Source organism: Drosophila takahashii, chromosome X, assembly GCF_030179915.1.
Source record: "Drosophila takahashii strain IR98-3 E-12201 chromosome X, DtakHiC1v2, whole genome shotgun sequence".
Classification (NCBI taxonomy): Eukaryota; Metazoa; Arthropoda; class Insecta; order Diptera; family Drosophilidae; genus Drosophila; species Drosophila takahashii.
The window spans coordinates 8,164,200-8,186,697 of NC_091683.1; the positions used below are offsets into that span (position 1 = coordinate 8,164,200).

Below are 22,498 nucleotides of genomic sequence, written 5' to 3' on the forward strand. Positions count from 1 at the left end.
ACTTTCCGGGTGATCCTGCAAAAATAAAATTTTCGCCAATTTTCAATTTTTTTGTAAGGGGGTACCTCATGATTTTTTACGAAAAATGGCAAAAAAATTTAATGTCCAGGTTTAAATGCCAATCGATAGGAAATTTAATAACGAGTTCAGAAAGGTATGACAATCCATATTTGGATCAATATTTAATTTTTTACGGTTAAAAAACCAATTATTTTTTTGTAAAAAATTGGAATCTGGGTTTTTGATAAAAATTTGAATTTTTTTCTGTTTGTTTTTTTGCTATAACTTAGCCAAAAATGGTCCTACACCAAAAATGAATACTGTTTTGAACAGATAACTAAAAAATAAAAAAATCCATAACACTTTCCGGGTGATCCTGCAAAAATAAAATTTTCGCATGATTTTTTACGAAAAATTGCAAAAAAATAAAATGTCCAGGTTTAAATGCCAATCGATAGGAAATTTAATAACGAGTTCGGAAAGGTATGACAATCCATATTTGGATCAAGATTTCCATTGTTATGGTCAAAAAAAGAACTATTTTTTTGTAAAAAATTGGGATTTTGGTTTTTGGTAAAAATTTGCAATTTTTTCTTTTGCTGCTTTTTAGCCAAGTAAAAATGGTCCTAAATAATAACGAAATAAATGTTTAATCCCAAAAAAATTAATAATTTAAATTTAACCAGAAGACGCCGCAATAAAATAGCCAATAGGTTATTGGAAAGGAAAGGTTTATTTGTCGAATAACTTAGCAACTGGGTCTAGCCCGGGACCAGCGTAACGTACAAGGATTGGGGTTGAGTGGGTGAGCGGTGGCCCTCTACTGCTGAGTGGCCGGAGCAGTTTCCGCCGCCGTGCGGTTGGCCTCCTCCGGCTTCATGGCGGGGAAGAGAAGAACCTCCTGTGGAAAAAGCAAATGATTTAGCAATGATTTCTTCTTCCCAAATTTAAAACCCACCTTGATGTTATTGGAGTCCGTGAGGAACATGGCCAGCCGATCGATGCCCATGCCGAAACCGCCGGTGGGCGGAAGACCGTACTCCAGGGCCGTGCAGAAGTTCTCGTCGACCAGCTGGGCCTCGTCATCCCCAGCCGCCTTATCGCTGGCCTGCTGCTCGAAGCGTTCGCGCTGCACGACGGGATCGTTCAGCTCGGTGTACGCGTTGCAGATTTCCTTCTTGGCCACGAACAGCTCGAAGCGCTCCGTCAGGCCGGGCGTGCTGCGATGGTACTTGGCCAGCGGCGACATAATCTGCGGATGCTCGCAGATGAACGTCGGATTGATGCAGAACTCCTCGATAAACTCGCCCACCAGCTTGTCCAGCAAACGGGCGGTGGTCCGCGGCGCGGGGCACTCGACCTGGTGTTTGGTGCATAGCTGCGAGAGGAACTGATTCGTCTCGGGCGTATTGAAGGTATCGGCAGCCGGGAACTTGACCTGCAGCTTCTCCTCCAGCGTTTTGATCATGGACACCCGCTTAAAGGGTGGCGTAAAGTCAAGTTCTTGCTCGGGTCCCTCGGGACCCTCTGGGTGATAGATGACCTTGTAGGATCCGCGGATGGCCTTCACCATGCCCGCGACCAACTGCTCGGTGATGTCCATAATGTCGGCGTAATCGGCATACGCCATGTAGAACTCGCAAGTGGTGAATTCGGGATTGTGGGTGAGGTCGATGCCCTCGTTGCGGAACTGCCGACCGATCTCGTAGACGCGGTCGAGCCCGCCGACCACCAGCATCTTGTGGTAGAGCTCCGGAGCGATGCGCATGAACAGGTCCATCTTGAGGTCGTTGTGATGGGTTACGAAGGGCTTGGCAGTGGCTCCGCCGGCGATCATGTTCATCATGGGCGTCTCGATCTCCAGGAAGCCGAGGCGATCGAGGAACTGGCGAACGTAGGAGATGATCTACGGGGGAAAATATAAGGTAAAATAAGCTTCAGAACTTGAGAACTAGAGCCCTGCGTGAATCATTCAATTTTTATCATAGTATGCCATGAAATTTATGATTTGTTTAATTCAATTCTATGTGAAATAAATTGAATGTTTTTCTAATTAATTTCAAATTAATTGAATGAATAATTTTTATGAATTTACTAGATTTTCTTTGTGCTTTCTTTTGAGAACAAGAGTGGAAAATTTTTAACAAATCAATTTTAACTGCTTAGAAAACAAAATTCATGCAGATTTAATCACAAAATTATGGCCCTTTCTTACGGAATTCATGGCATTCATTCATAAAATTCTATTAAACTCCAAATTCTTATTAATTCAATTCTATTAATCTCAAAATTCAAATTCATTTAATTCTATTAATCTCAAAATTCAAATTCATTTAATTCTATTAAACTCAAAATTCAAACTCATTCAATTCTATTAAAATCAAAATTCAAATTCATTCAATTCTATTAATCTCAAAATTCAAATTCATTCAATTCTATTAAACTCAAAATTCATTCATATGAAACAAAAAATTCCAAATAATTCATTGAATTTATGCAGGGCTCTATTAAGAACTGCTTTGTTTTCCCTACCTTGGCGCGAATCTGGAAGTTCTCGCGCACTTTGTTGTTGAGGATGAGATCCAGGTAGCGCTGGCGGTAGCGCGTCTCCTTGTCCTTGAGCCCGAAATGCAGATGGGGCAGCATGTGAAGGCAGGGCGACAGCAGCTTGATCTCGCTGGGCATCACGGAGAGTTCACCCTTCTTGGTCTTGCCGGGATGTCCGACGACGCCGATGATATCGCCTCGCCTCAGTTTGGCCGTGTCAGTCTCGAATTCCGCCTCCGACTTGTAGGACTTGGCGCTAGCCATCACCTGCACCTTGACGCCCTCGCCGCGCAGATCGTAGAAGATGAGCTTGGCGCCCGACTCGCGGATGGCATGGACACGTCCCGCCACGCTTAGTTGGACATTCTCCAGGGTTTCGCCTTCCTTCAAGCTGCTCTCGTACTTCGCGATGAAGTCCTCTAGTGAACTGCTCACATGGAACTTGTGAGGATAGGGATCGGTGGTGGGTGAACGCTTCAGCTCCTGGACGGCGGCGGAGCGGAGCTTGAAGTATTCGTTGGGGGAGATTTCCTCCTCCTCTGCGCTGCTCTTCTTCTTGCCAGCAGCTCCTTCGGTCGCAGGAGCAGCGGCGGCTGCCTTTTCCGCCTTTTCCTTGGCCTTTTGCTCGGCCTTCAGGCGGCGCTTCAGCTCACTAGAAAAGTGGGAAAAATGTGGTTTTAATAGATATAAATAGATAAATAATAGACGTTGAAGATTCTCCCACTAGGCTGTCATAACAGGGGGCTAATTCACAAGAATCCCTTTATGACAACCTGGCCAACGGTGCGTATGAGTAACCCACAGTTTGGTCTGCTTGCTCGGCTGCAGTTGGCTGCCGCTCACGTGGAAACCTCTGGTCTGTGACCAAATCCGTGTCGACTTGACCATTGGCCACGCCTCCTGCACGGTTTTAAGGGCGCAGCGGGCAAACATAACTAGTTTTAGGAAGAGTATTTCATCAGCCGGCGGACCGAAAACGTTGCTTTGCCTCAACCTAACCTCAAAAACGGGCTGCTGCTGCTGCTTCGTTGGCCTGGTAAACTTTTGCCCAGTTGCGACACTTACTTCTTGGACAGTTCTCCACTTGCAGCGGCCATGCTGTTGCCGGTCTACGTTGCTCGCCTGGTTAAGCCGGAATTCTCGAAAAGCGGCGCAAATGTGAAGCGCCACAAATGTAAAAATAAAGTACACAACCAGGGCTGCCAGACGCGCTGAATTCAAATGGCCGCACGGTCAGGTGGCAACTCTGGGGAGCGGGAAGTGTGACCGTTGCAGGCGCTCTCCTCTAGCTTATTGCACCATTGCCATCTGGTAGCACTGTTTTGCGATAAAAAACTATTCTTTAGCTTTGCAACTTTAATTAACAATTAAACAATTGATAAAATTAAAAGGCGAAAATATAGAACGGCCGGACTAATGGCAGTGAGCGGGGAAATGCGCGGGTCGAAGGGCAGCCAAGGTCACAACGCGGAAGTAGAGCAATTGCAGCTGTAACTGTAACCGTTAACCCTGGGCAGGGCGCGGGGGTTGGGTTGGCTAGGGGAAGAAGAGGAGGCAGAGTGGAAGAGGAAGAGCACATCTTGAGTTCCGGAGGCGGAGGAGAAATGGAGCTGCTGGACAGGAGCCCCGTGGAACCCATAGCAGTCAGCTTGCAGCAGGAGGGGGAGCAAGAGGAGGAGGAGGAAGACGAAGAGGAGGAGGATGATGCCAACAAGGAGGAGGAGGCCTTCTACGATTCGCGCAATGGCAACGAAAGCGATGAACTGGAACAGGCCTTCCAAAGCGCCCTCACCCTGACCAACGATGTCCAGGTGAGTGTGAGTGAGGTGGAGGTGGAGCAGGAGAAGGAGGAGCAGCTTCCTGAGCATCAGGAGCACCTGGGCGCCTGCGCACTGGCATGTAAGTAGCTCCAGAATAACCATAACAATTACTTACCTCAACCCGATCCCTTTTAACAGCCCCCAAGGAGGAGGAGAAGCCACCCCGCCACCAGACGCTGCTCTCCACGAAATCCTGCGAGACCAATCCAGCCAACAGTGCCACCCTTTCGCCCACAAATTCCTACAACGGCAGCATCGGCAGCGATGGCGGCAGCAGCAGCGTGGGCGTGGGCGGCGGTGCCCGTCGCAAATCCTGGACGCTGTCGCCTCAAAGCGGCGGCTCCACGCCCCTCAGCGGCGCCAAGAAGAAAACCAAGGCCACCGCTAGCAACTCCCTGGCCAATGGAGAGGGTTTTAACCTATGGGTGGCTCGCGAATGCTTTGAAACAGTGCCCGCCGAAATGGTGGATAGCCTGAGCATGGCTGAGGTGGAGGAGGAGCAAGAGGAGGAGGAGCAGCAGGAGCAGGAGGAGGAGGAGGATGAGGAGGACGAGGAGGCGGCTGCCGTGGAGAGTCTCCTGGGAGCAGCCGCTGCCCTCCAGGCTAGCACACATGTGCAGCGCCGTCAGCAGCAGCAGAAGCAAGAGCAACAGCATCATCATCATCATCACCATCTGCAGCCGCAGCATCGTCCGCTGGAACGCTCCTGGCCGCCGCGTGCCGTGGGTCGCGATCTCAAGCTGCAGGGCGATGTCTTTCAGTTCGACATTCTGGACACGGACGAGCGGCTGGCCGAGATGGAGATGGCCCAGTGCGGCAGCTCGAACAACTCACCACTGGCCACGCCTCCCGTGCGTTTCAAGCCGCTGCTGAAGAAGAAAATCGGTCCGGATAGCTACATCAATACGATTAGCACGCAGAAAGTGCCCGTGCATCAGAGCTATGAGTTTCCCACCTTCCCCAGCTCCTCCTCGGGTGTCGGATCCTCGTCGCAATTTCCCCATCTCCGCCAGCACCGTCCACTCACCCGAGCTCTGTCCAATGGCAAGGCTAGCTCCTCGGAGGATCAGGCCTCGCCGCGACTCCTGCTCTCGCCAAAGCGTCCCCGAAGTCCGCCCTCCGGCTGCTCCACGCGCAGTGCCTCGCCGCTGGATCTCAGCCTCAGTCCCGAGCAGCATTCGCCCACCAGAGGAAGGGGCGTGGGTGGCATCCAGGATGCTGGGACGCCGCAGCGACCGCAGCAGCGGCTGCTCAAGCGCGTGGGCGGAGGAGCCGGAGGAGGAGCCACTGGTTCGCCTCTGGTGTGTCCTCCCACGCCAACTCATCATGCAAGGCGACATGCCCGCCTGCAAGCCGTCACTGCCAACTCCAGCGGAGCAGGAGAACCCAGTGTAGTCGCCCCTAGTCAATTGGAGCCGCCGCCCGATGAGGTGGTGCATATTAGTAGCACCCGTTTGCCCTCCATTCCCGAACGCAGTGCAGCTGCGGCAGCGGCGGCGGCGGCAGCAGCAGCGGGAGCAGCTCTCATGGAACCCGGAACAGGTGTTGCAATGTCCAGCGGAGCAGCGGGAGAGCCACCACTGCCGCCGGCGTGGGAGGCACGCATGGATAGCCACGGGCGCATCTTCTACATTGATCACACGACGCGGACAACCTCCTGGCAGCGACCAGGAGCGGCACCAAGTGGCGGACCAGCCGGGCGGGAGCAGCATCATCGCCAGCAGCTGGACAGAAGGTATCAGAGCATCCGGCGCACCATAACCAATGAGAGCAGAGCCGCTCAGCTGTACAATCTGCCTTCGTCGGGTAATCCTCCAGTTGCTGCTCCAGGTGCTCCTACTGCTCCTCCTCCTCCCCCCGCCGCTCATCCCGCCATCCTGATGCTCTGCCGCCCGGATTTCTACTCCCTGCTGCACACCAACGAAGCTGCGCTGGCCATTTACAATCGCAATGCCGCCTTGAAACACATGGTCATGCGCATCCGACGGGATCCGCAGTGCTTCCAGCGGTATCAGTACAACAAGGATCTGGTGGCGCTGGTCAACACCTTCGCACAGATAAGCAGGGAACTGCCGTCGTGCTGGGAAACGAAGCTGGATCAGTCGGGCAAGCAGTTCTTCATTGACCACCAGCATCGACGCACCTCCTTCATGGATCCCCGCCTGCCGGTGGAGTGTCCTCGGGTGGTGCGACATCGCCAGCAGCAGCAGCAAACGCAGCAGCCGACAAGTGGCGTGGGCTACTATTATCCCGATCTGGTGGATGGCAACTGCCTGTCGGCCACCAGTGGGCATATAAATGCCAGTCCGGGATCCTCGGTCTCTGGAGTGCCGCCCCTGCCGCCGCCCAGGCCCTCCTCCTCCTCCTCCTCCGCCGCCTCCTCATCCGCCGCCCGGAGCAGCCATGGTCATGGCCACAACTGCACCACCACGGCGGCCATTGCCTGTGCCTTGAGCATGGATCGCTCGGCGGGCGGAGCAGCCGGAATGGGAGCTACCGGAATGGCCGCTGGGTACGAGGATGTGCCCATTGCCTACAACGAAAAGGTGGGATTTTTGTCTGTTTTTGAGTTAGCAAGATTAGCTGATTTGAATCTCTGTTTGATTTTAAAGGTCATTGCCTTCCTGCGCCAGCCAAACATCCTGGAGATTCTGAGAGAACGCCAGGGACAGCACACCATGTCCCGGCCGCTGCGCGAGAAAATCAATATACTGCGAGTGGAGGGAGTTCCCGCTCTCGAGAGATTGGGCCACGACCTACAACTGACCATTTTGCTGAGGTGAGTGCAACGACCTTTTACACGAAACTGGAAAAAAGGTTTAAACGAATTCAAATTGTTGAGATCTTCCTAACAATTTATTGCAATTGTTGATAATAGGGATTTTTAATTATTTATTTGTGATTTGTTAGTGATGTTTACTGAGGATCTTATAGTACTAGATGGACCTCGCAGCCCTCGACTATACAAATATATCAGATTATGGGTTTTTTCTTATTATTTTCTAGTGGATTATTTAGTTAATTTTAGGGAAAAGAGATTATTATCATATTATTGACAATATAGTTGAGTTTTCTTTATAATGATCCTGTATTATAAATTCAATATACATTTTGAGGTATTTTACATTAAAATGGGGTTAGTAAAATATATCTAAGATCCATTTAATATATATATATAATTGTTAGACATGGGATTATATGCAAAACATTATTCTTAATAATCGAATTTGAGATAACTTTTTTTTTAAATTTAAATCTTAATTTTGAATTTAGGATCCAATGTCAAAATATAATATTATAATATTTTTTCAAGAGGAAGGTTTTTTTTTTACTGGAAGTTTATTTCTTTTTATTTTTTTAAATTGAAGTTTTTCCTTTTTTTTTAATGGAAGTTTATACCTTATCATTTTTGTTTTTAATGGAAGTTTATTCCCTATTAAGTATTAAGTTTTCAAGTCTGCAGTTATGATAATGTAAGATCATTATACATTCGCTATCTCCTTAAATCAATAGTTTATTTATAATAGTCTAGTACTCCAATTGATCCACCTGCCAGACAGCTGGAGGCCCTCGGAACTGGCGTGGTGCTAATGAACCCCTCGCCATGTTCCCGCTCACATGACGCACCGGTGGCCGTCACTCAATGGCTCCACCTGCACTTGACGAAGGTCCCAAATGCGAATCCAAAGCCAAATCCAAGTCCAAATCCACCTGGCCTGAAATTGCATTGCTTTGGTGCGTCATTTACTTGGCTTAGCTTGGGTTTTGTTTTGTTTTGTGGATTTGATTTAGAGCTGGTTCTGTTGGCTCCAATCGATTTTGGCGGCGGTCCTGCTTGAGTGCTCCGCATATGAGTGCGCTTAATTGCTTTTGAAAACCGTGTCGAAGGTTGTTGGCTAATTTTCCAAAACGCCAACTAGACAACAAACCACCTACCCACTAAACCACCAACCCACCAACCCACTGCAAGGCTACAGCACTTCGTCTTGGCTTCTAATCTCATTGCTCATTGTCTAATTGAGCGTGTTTCTTCAAAAAATACATTTATCGCACCGCTTCGACCACGAAAATTGAGGAACTGCAGCACATGCAGTCCGCTGACCTTAATCTTAATCCCAATCTCGGCGGCAGCTAAATGGAAAATGAAGTCGACAGATTATGTCGGCGCCTCTCAAGCTCTCAACCTATCAAACCATCAAGCCACCAACAATTCCGATTCCAATTCCGATCGAACCATTTAATTGCATTTCAATTAGCCAAATTGTCGCGCTTCATTGGCAAATGAGCCGTGGGAGTTTTCGTTATATTTATTGAGACTGGGGTTTAAAAAGGAAATATCAAGTTGTAGATATAATCAATCTTTTGGTAGATGGAGTCCTCATAGGAGGCTTTAATTTGTGGATAACAATAGAGCAGGGTCACCAAAACAATAACTTATAACTTGGCAAAATGCAGTTTGATTTTGGATTGAAAAATTTTCAAAAATTTAATTTTAAAATCTGGTTTGAATTTCAAATATAATTTTTGTCCAATTGGGAAGTATTTAAAAAATGTATATTATAATTATTCCAAATAGAAAATACAAAACATTTAAAATAGCTTCAAAAATTATTTTACAAAATTCATTTCATTTATTTTAATTTATGTCAGCACTACTTATTAAAAAAATTTTGAATATTGGCTTTAATTTGAATAAAAAATAAATTTTTTCCAATAGTGAATTTTGGTTTCAAAATTGCCTATTATTATTATTCCAATTAGAAATTACATAATATTATAAATAGCTTCAAAAAGCATTTAAAAAAATATTTTCATTTATTTTAAATTATTTCAAGTCTACTTAATGAAAAACTATTTAAAGTCTTGTTAAAAAAATATATGCTAAATGATTGATAGGAAAATGGTATATGCTTAAGCATAAATCAGTTTAACAATCTTTAAAGCAAAAAAAAAAAAGTTCAATTAGTCGGCTGGTCCATTTAACTGCCAGTTAACTTGTTAAGAAAACTATTTACACAAGCATTCGAAACCAATTGGATTGGGGAAGCACACACATATGGATATGTGGATACTATGACTCTACTCCCCGTTGAACCGGCTTAGATCAGAATCCGCAGTCCCAGACAATCTGCACTTGGCCATTACTCATATATGTTCCTCCACCCCTCTTTGCAACCCCCAAAAGGGGGTGTTCCACCTCAATGAGCAATTAATAAGCCGCCTAAGAGTCAGCAAATACGCGCATCTAGTTATTTACACATTTCGCCAGTTGGTTAAATGTTTTGTTTATTGCTAAATTACCCCTGGTAAAATATATAAATAACTGAGGGTATTTATAGTGCCTGGATGGGACATTCCGAGTCCGTTGTTTGGAGGAGCCACGCCCCCTTTGGGGGCAGGGCAACGCCCTAAAGCCGGAGCAGCTGCCCCATAAATATACGGCACTCTCCCCCGACTAATCCGCTAATTCCCCTCGCCCTCGCTTCCAATTTAACCCAATTCCAAATGAAGCATAATTTATTGGCCAAATAGAATAGCAACTCCAATTCCGAAGCCCAGTTCCAATCCCCCAGCGATCGTCTTTCTTTTTAGGCGGGGGTGTGGCAGTGTCGTCATTATTATCATTACCATTATCATTCGTAGACTCGAGTAGTAATCGTCATCGTTCAACTTCGTCGCTGACAAGTTTTCAGCTGGCCTTTGTAATGATCTTACCTCTGGGGTATTACTAATTTTCCTACGAAAAACTGTAAAGATAACATTAAAATATTTATTTAAGTAAATTCATCAACAATTTGCAATACATTTTATAATCCATCATGTAAAGAAAATATTTCACAGTTACTTAAAATATTACAAAAAAGTCTTAAAACATAAAAAAATTCGGAAAATATAAAAAAATTTTAAAATAAATAAAAAAAAATTTTAAAAAAATATATATATATTATAAAAATATTTTTAACATGTTAAAAAGCTTTAAAGAAATGTAGTAAATATAAATTTAGATGCTTTAAAATATATTCCAAAAGTAAAAATATTGAACTAATAAGCACATTCAATAATTATAATATTTAAAATATTAAAATATTTTTTAAAAATATTAAAATATTTTTTTAAAATACTAAAATTTTTTTTAAAAATCTAAATATTTTTTAAAAATCCTAAAATATTTTTTAAAGTTACTAAAGAATTCTTTTAAAATATTACAATCTTTTTTACAAAATTGAAAATAGATTTTTCCAAAAATGCTTCAAATTGGGCATTATCACTATGGACGGCAGTCCATGTAGTGACGAAGCGCACCAGGAGAGTGTGCGAAGGCGACTACTATTATATAGCCGCAAAATTGAAAATCTGCTGTGATAGTCCAATCGTAATGTGTAATACACCAATCGAAAGGTATTGCAAAAACTTAAAGGATTGCATACCAAGACTTTAAGAAAATCGATTGGCTTGGGAGAGAGAGCGGTGAAAGTGAAAAAGTGAAAATTTCGAAATTTGGAGCTGTTGGAGCCGGTGGGGATAAATGCCCCCTCGCAATGTTTTAGTTGTATTCCTTTTGAAAATACCCGTCGAATGAGGGGTCATTTGTCAAAATCCGACGTTCCGTTCAAAAGTTATAGCCAAAATAAGATTTTCTTCTTCTTCCCAAAATGAAAATTAATTTCTGTTTGTCCACTTGTCCAAAATATGTTTTTTAAGTTCTGAAAATTTGATATGACGTTCATCACATCGATATAAAAAACTTTTGTTCTACCACTTTTGGAAAAACTAGCTAGTTTAGCGGGAAAACAGCTATAAATAGCTAAAATTCGGAAAGCCGTAACTTCTATACTACTAAAGCTACAGACTTGTGCTGCATCTCGTTTGAAAGGTATTTTTAAATGCTATAAACGCCTTCTATATGCAATTTGAGTAAATGTAATAGTTAAAAAGATATGAACAAAATAAAATTTGTTTAAACTTTTTTTTTAGCTTTTTTTTAATTTTCTCAAAAACGGCTCTAACGATTTTCCTTACAACTTTAAACTGTATAGCCCTTGAGATTCCTTAAATTTTGGTATATAACACATTACTGTAAAAAGTCACGTTTAAAAGTTATTTTTATACGAAAATAGCCACTTTTGCCAGCTCGAACAATTAACGCTCCCTGAGTATTGAATTTTGTGGGAGGGTATCCGAACTGTATTTTAGGGTCATGGAATCAGTAAATTTGCACTTAAGAGTTCCATATAGGAATCTTTTGTTCTACGACTTTTGGAAAAAGCCGCTACTTTAGCGGGAAAAAGCTAAAAATAGCTAAATTTCTTTAGTTTGTAAGTTCTACACTACTAAAGGTACAGACATGTGCTATACCTCGTTTAAAAGGTATTTTAAAATACTTCAACGCCTTTTTAACTTAATTTGTTAAAATACAATAGTTTAAAAATTATGATTGACCAATTTAAATTTAAATGTATATATTAGCTCCTATGAGAGCAAATGTAAACAAACAAAAACTTCTGATATCAAATAAAAACACCTCTTAACGAGGTAAAAAACTAGTGACGACCGCACCTTCAACATACAAAAGTTCTGATATCAACATTTGTGACGAAAAATTATTACACTCGTCATTAAATAGACTTTCTAATATTTTCTCATTCGGCACGCTGCAATAGAAAATGCCTGTGAAGGGAAAAATGCTGGAATAGTTTGCTAGGGCGGGCCGAATGAGAAAATATTAGAAAGTCTATTTAATGACGAGTGTAATAATTTTTCGTCACAAATGTTGATATCAGAACTTTTGTATGTTGAAGGTGCGGTCGTCACTAGTTTTTTACCTCGTTAAGAGGTGTTTTTATTTGATAAAATAATAAAGTTAAAAGGGCATTGACAATATGACACATTATTTTTGTATGAGGAAGTTACCAGTGGAGTTGGGTTAACTGCTATTTGCCGTTTAAATTTGACCCGTAGAAGGGAACGTTCGCTTTTTTAGTTGTTGCCGTTGTTTTCGTTCATTTCGTCGCTTGTTTACAGTTCATTGGGCTTTTGGGCGGCTGCGCATGCGTGCATGCATACGATTCGATTGGATTGGGATTGCGACTGAGGCATTGGAGCATTGGAACATGGGAACATTGGGGCAGTCAGACAAGGAGACATGGATACATGGAGACATAAAGACAGTGGCCGGCGTCTGTTGTGGCTTCCGTTTTGGGGCGTGCTAAATGCGAGGCGTGGTGCTACATAGTTCGAGTTGGAAAAATAGGAGTGGGAGTGGCTGTCGTTGTCGTTATTATTGTTGTTGTGGAGCAGAGTGATGAGCGGACAATTATAACCATGACCAATGCCACACACTCACCCACCCAAATGCCATGCGAATGGAGAATCGGAATGGGTATGGGCATGCGAATGGGTTTAAGCATGGGGATGGGGCTGTCGTCGATCGTTTGAAGTGCACTCCTCATGGGGGTGACTCAATCGCAATCGGTGGCAGCGAGTGCCGAATCCAAATCCGAATCGGAACCCAAACCTAAACACAAACCGAAAAAACCGAACCCGAACACGAACCCGAAGTCATGCCGGCAACAGCTGATAGGCGGTACAGTGGAACCAGGTCTTACGGTTTGGGAACACTTTTATTAATCTTAGATTTAAAATCATTTCAAAAAATCATTTATTAGAGGGTTATAAAAAAGGGTTAAGATCTCTAGAATTTATTTACATTTTATAAGGGAATGTGAATATTATTGGATATTTTTAGTAGCAGTATTTAAGTATTTAGTAATATTAAAAACGTTTTCGGAAAAATTTTACTTAGTTGTCTAGAAAACAGTTGTATACCAAAAATAAATTGTTTTTTTCCAGTATATTTTTTTCTATAACTACTAAATTGATTCTTAAAGTTTGGAAAAAAGTGTGTATTAGAATTAATGGGCTTTGAAATATATATTACAAATTTGTTCTGAATATATATTTTTCTATAATTACTAAAAGGTTTTTTGAAGTTTGGATAATGAATTCTCTATCCAAAAAAGTGTATTAAAAATAATGGGCTTTCAAATATATATATTATAAAAAATATTATAAAGCTTCTTAAGCAATATCCTTTCCTGTTCCGAGTCCCCTGACCATCTGTACCTCAATCTTGACCCCTTTTTCGTGACCCACTGTGCTGTGATCGCTGCGACTTTGGAGTTGGGCGGATTCCGACTTCGGATTCATTGGAACAGCGCTGCACCGACTCGATCGCCGACGCCGCCTTGCACAAAAACAACAAAAAAAAAAACCAAAACAGAAAACACAGAAACAGAACTAAACGAAACGAAAAGCCGACCGAAAACAAAACCAGCGAATAATTAAATAATTTCCCTTGGCGCTTAAATTGAATTGAATTTCATATTTATCGGTTCGGCGGCTAGACAAATGCCAGCATTCTGCAATCGTCGGTCATTGGGGTAGCATATGGTGTACTAGCTTTGATATCGCGTATCGAGGAGCATAAACCACCACCCTGTTTCTATTAATTTTTTTGTGGTGAAAAGCGAGAGTTTGGAGCTCTGTTTTGTATTACTTTTACTTTTATTTTTGTTGTTATATATTTTTATATATTTTGTTTTTTTGTTTATCTGTGACTCCGCCGGCTTCGTTCCGTTCGTTTGGCCGCCGCTGCCGCTTTTGCCGCTTCTGCCTCCGTTGCGACTTCGTTCCGTTTGTCGGATAGTGAGCTTCTATCACCAGAAAGCAGAAGCATTTCAACAGTCGCAGCGCGAGCACACATCGTTCTCACCCGTTCCCGTTAAACGAACCGATAATAACCGATACCGAAAACCGTTTCGCGCCTTTTTTAAATACCCGTTTTAATCAGAATATACCCGAAATATCCGAAAGGTTCGATCGCCGGTGATCTCAGTGATGTTAAACCTTTTGGCGCCTAAGGCTCTTTTAGGCGCACAACAAAATGGGCTTTCTTTCGAAGGCTGCCTACATCGTGTGGGCCGTGTAAGTATTATAGATTCATTATTCGGTAATCAGTAATCGAACCCCTTTTAAAAACCATCTGGGAAATCCCCCTTGACAAGGGCCCGGTGACCCTGTTCTCGTTTAGTCATCGTTTTGTGGTTGTAAAGTACCCCTATATTATCGATCGATCGGTTTTAGGGAACTTTTTACTTTTTATTTAATTCATGAAACTTTTTTTGAGGAACCCCAAATTGTGTTTTATTTTTATAGGATAGGGAATCTTTTAAAATCTGAAAAATGGTAAATATTATATATTTTCAGAAGTTAATGTCTCTTGTAATAGATCTTAGTTCCCTCTATTTTTAATCCTAACCTATTTTGTAGATTTTTAAGGAATGTTTTATTTTTAAAGTATTCTTTTTTGTCGTTTCACACATTATATTTCCTTTTTTCCGATACTTCCCAGAACTGTTTACTCATCTATTGTCCCAGTCTCCCGTTTCCCAAGCACTTCCCACAGAAAATCGCATCTGAAAAGTGCAGCGCATGCAAAACGCGGGAGATGGGAGATCACATCCTGTCCGTTGGCTCATTGCATCCGATTTTGTTTACCATTCCGCCGGCCGTGCACTTTTTCTAGCCGCGCAGATCGGGTTCCATCTGCTGCCGGCTCCCATTCCATTCCCACGTTGCAGCTTTCCGATCTGGATGCAACTCCGGTTGCCTTCGGATGGCAGGAATGCCGTGGAATGCCAAGTAAACAGTTTGCACAAATTATGAGTAATTTGTGTTTTGGGGGGATGTGGGAACTCAGAATCCATCGTATAAGAAAATTCTTATTATTAAGCCGAGTGTCCGATTGCAGAGTTCCATGGGATTTCTAGGCCCCCAAGGATATTATTGGTTGGGTTCGGTTCAAGTGGTTCGTTTACATTACACAATTACTTTGAGCAGACTCCCCGAGCACTTAGTTTATGGCTTATCAGGTTTAGATTTCACCAATAAAAAGGCCGAGTGTTGTAACTATTTGAATTATTTCGGATTAGATTTCTAATAGCTTGCCTAAGAGTTTTATGAGGAGTGTTTGCTTAAAGACATTGAAAGACTAATGCCGCAGTTATAAGATCATATATTAAATAAATGTTTTATTGGTAAAATATATACTTGGGAATAATTAAAAACCCATTCAATTTCTCTAATGTCTTTTAAAATATTATTTCTTTTTAATATTCGAAAATGATATAATATGGAAAACATATTCAATTTCCTATTAAAATATAAATAAATAACTCTTTTATTGGGAAAATATATTCTTGGAAATAAAAAAAAACCCATTACATTTTTTCTAATATCTTTTATAATAATAATATGAAATACATATTCATGGTTACTGAACCCCAAATACAAACCCCTAAATATGTATTCCAATCGTTGTGAAAACACAGCCGAAAACCTAAATGGGTTAAGGCTCCATTATCGCCGCCTTCCTTATCAGCTTATCGTGGTATCTGTCGCCCCTTCCTCCTCCTGCCCCCCAGTGCATCTGGTTTGAATCGCATAGAATGGGCACCCCAAATCAGTCGTCTGCCTGCTTCAGTTGGATTGGGATTCGATTTGACCAAAAAAGTTATCGTTTTGTGATTTCAGTTTTCCGTTTTTTTATTTTGGTGTTCTGTTTTTTTTCGGTGCCTGGCTTTTTGTGAATTTAGTGTACTGCTAATTGAGAATCCATTTCGGATTTACAACCCATCAAATGGGTCTCTTTTCCAAGTTCGTCTACACCTTCCACATGTGGGAGAAGTACGTGAGTCGTGAGTCGCCACAGATTCCTGTTAATATATATTTAAATGTTTTTTACTGTCCCGACCAGCATAAAAGTGTTCTGCCTTCCCCCCCATCATATCATATTTCGTAAAGTTCGCGGCAATTCCGAAAATATTTAGCGAATAATGTGGGTAAAAGTCGGTGGTGCATTCATTATTATATGATAGCCTAAGAAATGCTAAAGAGGAGTGCGCTGGATGGATATGGATGGATGAGTGGAAAGTGAAGTGGGAAGTGTAATAAAATTTAAATTATATTATATGAGAGAGAGAGATCTTCAAGAGAGCTTAAAATGCTACCCGCATGAAGGGAATTATTTTTGCAGTCTGTATGGATTTAGGAAATGCTTGCTATAAAAAACTGTATTATTATTTAAACTTATTCATACTTAGTTAAGATAACATTATTTTTCAAATATTAAAATTAGTATTATTTCTATCTCTACAATTCGATAATATCACATTAAATATCAGGATATTTATATTTAGCAAATAGACGGTATTTGCTTTACCTCTAGTTTATAATGTCTCCAAGTTTTCACAAATATTTTATCATCGCTAGAGAAAGAGTTGCTCTTCAGATAATGCCCTCAACGACTTTATCAAAGGCAATCCCTAGTATTTCCGCACTTTTATGGGCTTTCTTTCTCGAGGAAAAGTCAGTGACCGGGGGCAGCCTATTGCGATTGCATCAAGTGTGTTTATAAATTTATAAATATCGCTCAGTGGCCCCCCGGCACAAAGGGGATCGATGGTTCTTTGTTGGGTGGATAAGTGGGTGTCACCAGCAGCACCACCATCACAAAAACCAATTGCTTTTGCGCGCTTTTTTTTTTTCTCTATTTTCGATTGGTTCTCATTTTCCCGCAGTTAATTTGCGTTAATTGCAGCTTCCTGTTGTTCCAATAATTTTGCAAGAATTTTTCATTAAATTTGAAAGTAATTTGACACGGCAGCCGGCAGTCCATTAATTGATCCATTTCCATCTGCCGCAAAAGTGCCGAAAAACGTATTACTAATGAATTGAGAGGGGAATTAGTCACTTCCGAGCGAAGCGATAATTGCAGGCAAAACTGTTACTCTTGTCACTACTATCCATTCCGATCCAATACGATATGATTTAAACCCCTCCCCACCGAACCCAAAAAAATATATAGCACCTACCCACAACAACTGCGGTTGACCGCCATAATTTGCGTTATTAATTGGCCAATTTTCAATTTCAAGTTGAAGGCCGTCGGAGCAAAAGCAATAGCAATAGCAAAAGCAAAAGGCAAAAGGCGCAACCAAATAGCAATTTAAATTATGGATTAACTACTTAGAATCGGAATAGTTAGTTATGGCCAATAAATGAACAAGAAATAAAAAGCTGGAAGGAAAAGTCTGAGTTGTTCTGACTTTGGGCGAAGGTCGCCTTTGACCTAATCGATTGCATTGATTGCAAATCGAGCGATTCTTCCGCCTGGCGGTGGGAAAACTTTGAGGGTCTATCGTTTTTTTTCTTTTTTTTTTTGGGCGGAAGAAAGACGAAAGAATCAGTCAGAAGAGGCTCTTCCAAATTGTGCATTCAAGGCACTCACATATTAATGCCCATGACAAATCACTTGCCCTCGCGACCTTTTTGCGCTGGTCATCTCTGGTCTGATTTCATCACCGCCACTGAATTCAATGCAAATCGGGGTTCTATATAGACGCTAGATATTAGATGTTAGATGTCGCCGGGTGACGTATCGGCCAGCTGCAATCGTATGATTTCCTCAGTCTGAACAAGTGTTCTTAGCTTGATACGTAGTTCGAATTTCGCCATCATTATAGAGATCAATTAGTTGTGGTATTTTAAGTGATTACTAATAGCATTTTCCAGTCATTTTATGGGTTCTTTAGGATGTTAACAAAGATTTTAACTAATTATTTGGGTGGATTTTGTTTTGGTTCCATTTATATTAGATGATTTGAGGATACCAAAAATGATATAATATATAACCATTTATATTAAGGTCTTGTACTAAAATGTAATAGTTAATTACTGAAGATTATATCTTATTGGATTCTATAAATATTAAAGGATTTTCAAATATGATACAATATTTTTATATATTTTGTTTATAATTAAAAAATTAGTTTGAAAATATGATATAACATAATCCATTTCTAATTAGCTATCGTATTTAATTTTATTATTATTCTTTTTTTTAATAGGATACTAAAGGTTCTTTCTAATTAATTGTAATATGTATTTTTAGAACCCATAAAAATTAGAAGATTTGCAAAATTTTCAACTATAAGCAATAATATTAAAAAAAAGCTCTCTAGGCATATTTTTTCAATTTTCTACGATTTTCTCGCGGTGCCCATGCTGCCATATGGTTTAATCTTCCAAAGTCCGAAGCGCATTTATCTCCTTTATCCGCTATCAACGCTATTTATTTGAACACTCCATGTTTGTTGGCCGGGCGTCCTTTCCGGGCTGTCAGACGGGGATGTGGATGTACTGCGTGGGCCAATCAATTGACGGATTAGCCATGAGCAGTCAAAAGCACCGCTAGTTGTCACATTGGAGTGGAGTCACTAAAATGACGCCACCAATGGCCGTAGATTTATGATTCGAGCCCCGTAGTTAATCGCTTTTTGCACCGACTGCAACTAATTTGACTTTGTCTACCTATCTATTTTCATTGCGCAGCCTGTTTGAGCAGGAGATCATGAGCTATGTTCCTATTGAAGAGCGCAGTCCCCAGGGATCGCCGGTGCTCAGTTCCCGGATGCCGCAGCGGGCGCCGCCGCCGTTTCGCAGGGATTTCGAGGCCAAGCTGCGCAGCTTCTACCGCAAGCTGGAGTCCAAGGGCTATGGCCAGGGGCCGCACAAGCTAAAGTAAGTAGATTAACCTTAAAGTAACCTAAATCACAAAAAAAAACACGCCGGGATCAAATCGATATACGCTTGGTAAATTTTTGGTATTTATACGCATTCCGTTTGGAATACCAAAAAAAATCAGGAAAGAGAACAATAAGCAATTGCATTTCGAGCATATCAAGTCAAAATTGTAAGCACATAAATGCGGGATCAAATTGAAATGCGCTTGGTAAATTTCTGGTATTTATACGCAAAACGTTGCCAATACCGATTTCTCTTTCTCGGAGATTCTCTGATTTCACCAAAGAAATTAATAAGCAATTGCATTTTGAGCATATCAAGTGAAAACTGATATCAAAGCATTTCAAATCGATGATCGTTTCATATCAAGTGTACATTAATTATTATTTATTATTATTAGTAATTATTATTAGTTATTATTATTATTAATTAAAATCCCCTTTTCACACAGACTCCACATCCGACGCAGCCATTTGCTGGAGGACGCCTTCCGTCGCATCATGTCGGCGAACAAGAAGGACCTGCAGCGCGGCCGCCTCGCCGTCCTGTGGGACACGGAGGAGGGCCTGGACTACGGCGGACCCTCCCGCGAGTTCTTCTTCCTGCTCTCCCGCGAACTGTTTAACCCCTACTACGGCCTGTTCGAGTATTCGGCAAATGATACGTACACGGTTCAAGTGTCGCCGCTGTCGGCGTTCGTGGACAACTGCCACGATTGGTTCCGCTTCAGTGGTCGTGTTTTGGGTCTGGCCCTCGTCCATCAATATCTGCTGGACGCCTTCTTCACGCGGCCCTTCTACAAGGCTCTCCTGCGACTGCCCGTCGCCTTGAGTGATCTGGAGTCGCTGGACAATGAGTTCCATCAGTCGCTGCAGTGGATACGCGACAATGACATTGGAACGGGCGTGGATCTCGGTCTGACCTTCTGCGTCACCGAGGAGCTGCTTGGTCGGGTGGTGGAGCGTGAACTGAAGCCGGGCGGCAAGAACATCATTGTGAACGAGAAGAACAAGAAGGAGTATCTGGAGCGGATGATCAAGTGGCGGCTGGAGCGAGGCGTTCAGGAGCAGACGGAGTCGCTGGTGCGCGGCTTCTACGAGGTGGTCGACTCGCGGCTCGTCTCCGTCTTCGATGCCCGTGAATTAGAGCTGGTGATAGCAGGAACCGCCGAGATCGACACGAACGATTGGCGCCTGAACACAGAGTATCGGTCGGGGTATCACGACAACCACCAGGTGATCGTGTGGTTCTGGCAGGTCATCGAGCGGTTTAGCAACGAGCAGCGTTTGCGTCTGCTGCAGTTTGTCACCGGCACCTCGAGCATTCCGTACGAAGGTTTCTCCGCGCTGCGCGGATCGACGGGACCGCGGCGTTTTTGCATCGAGAAGTGGGGCAAACCGAATGCCCTGCCCCGCGCACACACCTGCTTCAATCGGTTGGATCTGCCGCCCTATCCCACGCCCGAGCTGCTCTACGAGAAGCTGCTGCTGGCCGTCGAGGAGACCAACACGTTCGGCATCGAGTAGGCAGCACGTGATATTATTGCACCTCAGCCGCCGCACTTTGTTGCACCCAAAAAAAAAAAACGCTTTATTTCGATTTTAGAAGTTTTTTTTAGAACTTGCCTAAGTCTAGGAATTCGGGGTGATGCAGAAATCTCTGAGAAAACTATTTAAAATCAATTGAATTTAATTTTTTGAATGCTAATCCCTAGATATAATAAACGAAATTTGAAGTTTACTTCGTTTCCCTTGAGAAAAAATTAGTTGTTAGCTATTTCTAGGCGCCTAAATTATACTGGGATTTCTGCAACACCCCACCCCGATTGTACTGTAGTTATTTATATACGTAGGTTACCCGTCCCCTTCAAAAGAAAACAAAAAAGAGAAGAAGCCTAGCCATAGACAGACTCGCTACTTTAGGCATCCCACACACTAGTTCGTAGACAATTTGCCTTCGCCTTCGTTTGCCGTTCACTGAATGGAAGTTACCTCAAGAGCAAAACGGCTTGCCAGCGCCGCCAGTCATTAGTCCTAAGATCTTAAAACCCAAACCTTATAAGACCCCCATAAACTTATAAACTGTAAGCCTAAGGATCCTTCGCTTGACTCTGCCTGATTTACAATCGAAACGATGCCAACTGCCTCTAGAGAAATTTTCAACGCCTAATCGCTGCTCCAGATTCAGAAGTTCAACGGGGGCCCCAAAGAAAAAAAGGAGAGCAGAGCAACTCTACGCCAATACTTAACTAGCTTATAATGTTGTCTTAGCCTTAACTCGAATTCCAACTCAAATTTGAACACTCCCTAGATGTGTGCATTCCAAATAAGCGTATTGTGGATGTCAGTTATTATATAGCATATAATATATATACCCCTATTTACCCCTCTCTCCTTTAACCCAAACAAAAAAAGTATGTAAACTGTTTTTGAATTTACAAAACCCCTTAACTATCCGTGCGGAGGCTGCCGTGTGCTTCCTGCGGCCTGCCACTTGACCAAATCTCTGGCCAGGACACAGGACTCCACATGGCGGCTCCGATCGGGTCTATATGGTATATTATATATACACATTTTGGCTGCTGTTTTGCCAACGATTACAAATTGGTCCAGTGCGTTGCTTCGGCTTTATTGGTTATTTCGGCGCATAAAATTAATATGGATTATATTTAACGAAAACATACAAAAATTCGAAACGTAGCTAAATAATTATAAAAAAAAGAAAAGAAAAAAATAAAAAAACAAATTTTTTAATATTAGTATTGATCGAAAGCGAGAGCGAAACGAAACGAAAAGATAACTAAATGGTGATTTGTTTACATGTATTTTTGGCATTAGTTAATACGGAAAGCGAAAGAGACGGAAGGCCAGAGATGGAGAGAGATAGAGCGATAGACAGAGCTGGAGACAGTGTCAGTGAAAGAGACAGAGATAGAAAGATAAAAAGCGCTTTTTGAACTACTTATTGATAAATGAATTGTTTTAATGAATTATTAATGTGCGTGTATTTATGAACAAATTAACTATAATTATAAACAAATAAATGTGAGCCTTTTACTTCAAAAGCAAAACTGTAATCGTTGTGTTTATTCATAAACTTTGGATACTTGCCCAGTATTTCGCCCAATGATTTTTTGGGTGGAAAATCAGTATCATGATTTTTGATAAAAATATGATTTTTCTTACCGTTTTTTGGCTGTAACTTGGACAAAAAAGGTCCGATATCAAAAAGGCTAACTGTTTTGGAAAGCTAACGACCCAATTAATAATATCCGTGCACTTTTTGAGCGATTTAAAAAAAATGGCTTTTTGATCAAATTTTCGCATTTTTGATAAGGGGTAAAATCATGATTTTTTGAAAAAAATGAGAAAAAATTAAAAGTTCCAGGTTTGAATGCCAATCGATAGGGAATTTAATAACGAGTTCAGAAAGGTATGGCATTCCATATTGGGACCATTATTTACGTTTTTATGGTCAAAATACTGATT

General features: G+C 42.2%; 2 protein-coding genes and 1 long non-coding RNA gene across 6 annotated transcripts; 1 reads left to right on the forward strand and 2 right to left on the reverse strand.

Moving 5' to 3' along the window:
• Positions 1–714: 714 nt before the first annotated feature.
• On the reverse strand, positions 715–3,771 carry LysRS (Lysyl-tRNA synthetase). 2 transcript variants are annotated; one of them, XM_017157435.3, is made up of 4 exons: positions 3,613–3,771; positions 2,533–3,199; positions 959–1,906; positions 715–901 (listed from the first exon to the last, which is right to left on the reverse strand). In XM_017157435.3, the coding sequence occupies exons 1-4, from the start codon at positions 3,642–3,644 to the stop codon at positions 821–823; spliced, it is 1,728 nt and encodes a 575-aa protein (XP_017012924.2). In that variant the 5' UTR covers positions 3,645–3,771; the 3' UTR covers positions 715–820. The 2 variants fall into 2 exon arrangements, with proteins under 2 accessions (XP_017012924.2, XP_017012923.2); XM_017157434.3 differs by lacking the exon at positions 3,613–3,771 and adding an exon at positions 3,350–3,482.
• A 49-nt stretch (positions 3,772–3,820) lies between these two features.
• Positions 3,821–22,080, forward strand: Hecw (Hecw ubiquitin protein ligase). 3 transcript variants are annotated; one of them, XM_017157427.3, is made up of 5 exons: positions 3,821–4,446; positions 4,506–6,913; positions 6,980–7,146; positions 18,819–19,007; positions 19,462–22,080. In XM_017157427.3, the coding sequence occupies exons 1-5, from the start codon at positions 4,152–4,154 to the stop codon at positions 20,534–20,536; spliced, it is 4,134 nt and encodes a 1,377-aa protein (XP_017012916.2). In that variant the 5' UTR covers positions 3,821–4,151; the 3' UTR covers positions 20,537–22,080. The 3 variants fall into 3 exon arrangements, with proteins under 3 accessions (XP_017012916.2, XP_017012918.1, XP_017012917.1); XM_017157429.3 differs by lacking the exons at positions 3,821–4,446; positions 4,506–6,913; positions 6,980–7,146 and adding an exon at positions 14,044–14,351; XM_017157428.3 differs by lacking the exons at positions 3,821–4,446; positions 4,506–6,913; positions 6,980–7,146 and adding an exon at positions 15,867–16,112.
• LOC138913954 (uncharacterized) lies at positions 16,952–17,900 on the reverse strand. Its single transcript, XR_011419848.1, has 2 exons — positions 17,716–17,900; positions 16,952–17,636 (listed from the first exon to the last, which is right to left on the reverse strand). It is a non-coding gene; the product is annotated as an uncharacterized lncRNA (long non-coding RNA).
• Positions 22,081–22,498: the final 418 nt, after the last annotated feature.

Excerpts from the sequence above, each read along its gene's own strand:
- LysRS (XM_017157434.3), bottom strand. The coding sequence starts at position 3,480 with ATGTTTGCCCGCTGCGCCCTTAAAACCGTGCAGGAGGCGTGGCCAATG. Across the intron at positions 1,907-2,532 it reads ACTTCCAGATTCGCGCCAAG|ATCATCTCCTACGTTCGCCA; the intron begins GTAGGGAAAACA and ends TTTCCCCCGTAG. Across the intron at positions 902-958 it reads CGGACTCCAATAACATCAAG|GAGGTTCTTCTCTTCCCCGC; the intron begins GTGGGTTTTAAA and ends CTTTTTCCACAG.
- Hecw (XM_017157427.3), top strand. The coding sequence starts at position 4,152 with ATGGAGCTGCTGGACAGGAGCCCCGTGGAACCCATAGCAGTCAGCTTG. Across the intron at positions 6,914-6,979 it reads CCATTGCCTACAACGAAAAG|GTCATTGCCTTCCTGCGCCA; the intron begins GTGGGATTTTTG and ends TTGATTTTAAAG. Across the intron at positions 19,008-19,461 it reads CAGGGGCCGCACAAGCTAAA|ACTCCACATCCGACGCAGCC; the intron begins GTAAGTAGATTA and ends CTTTTCACACAG.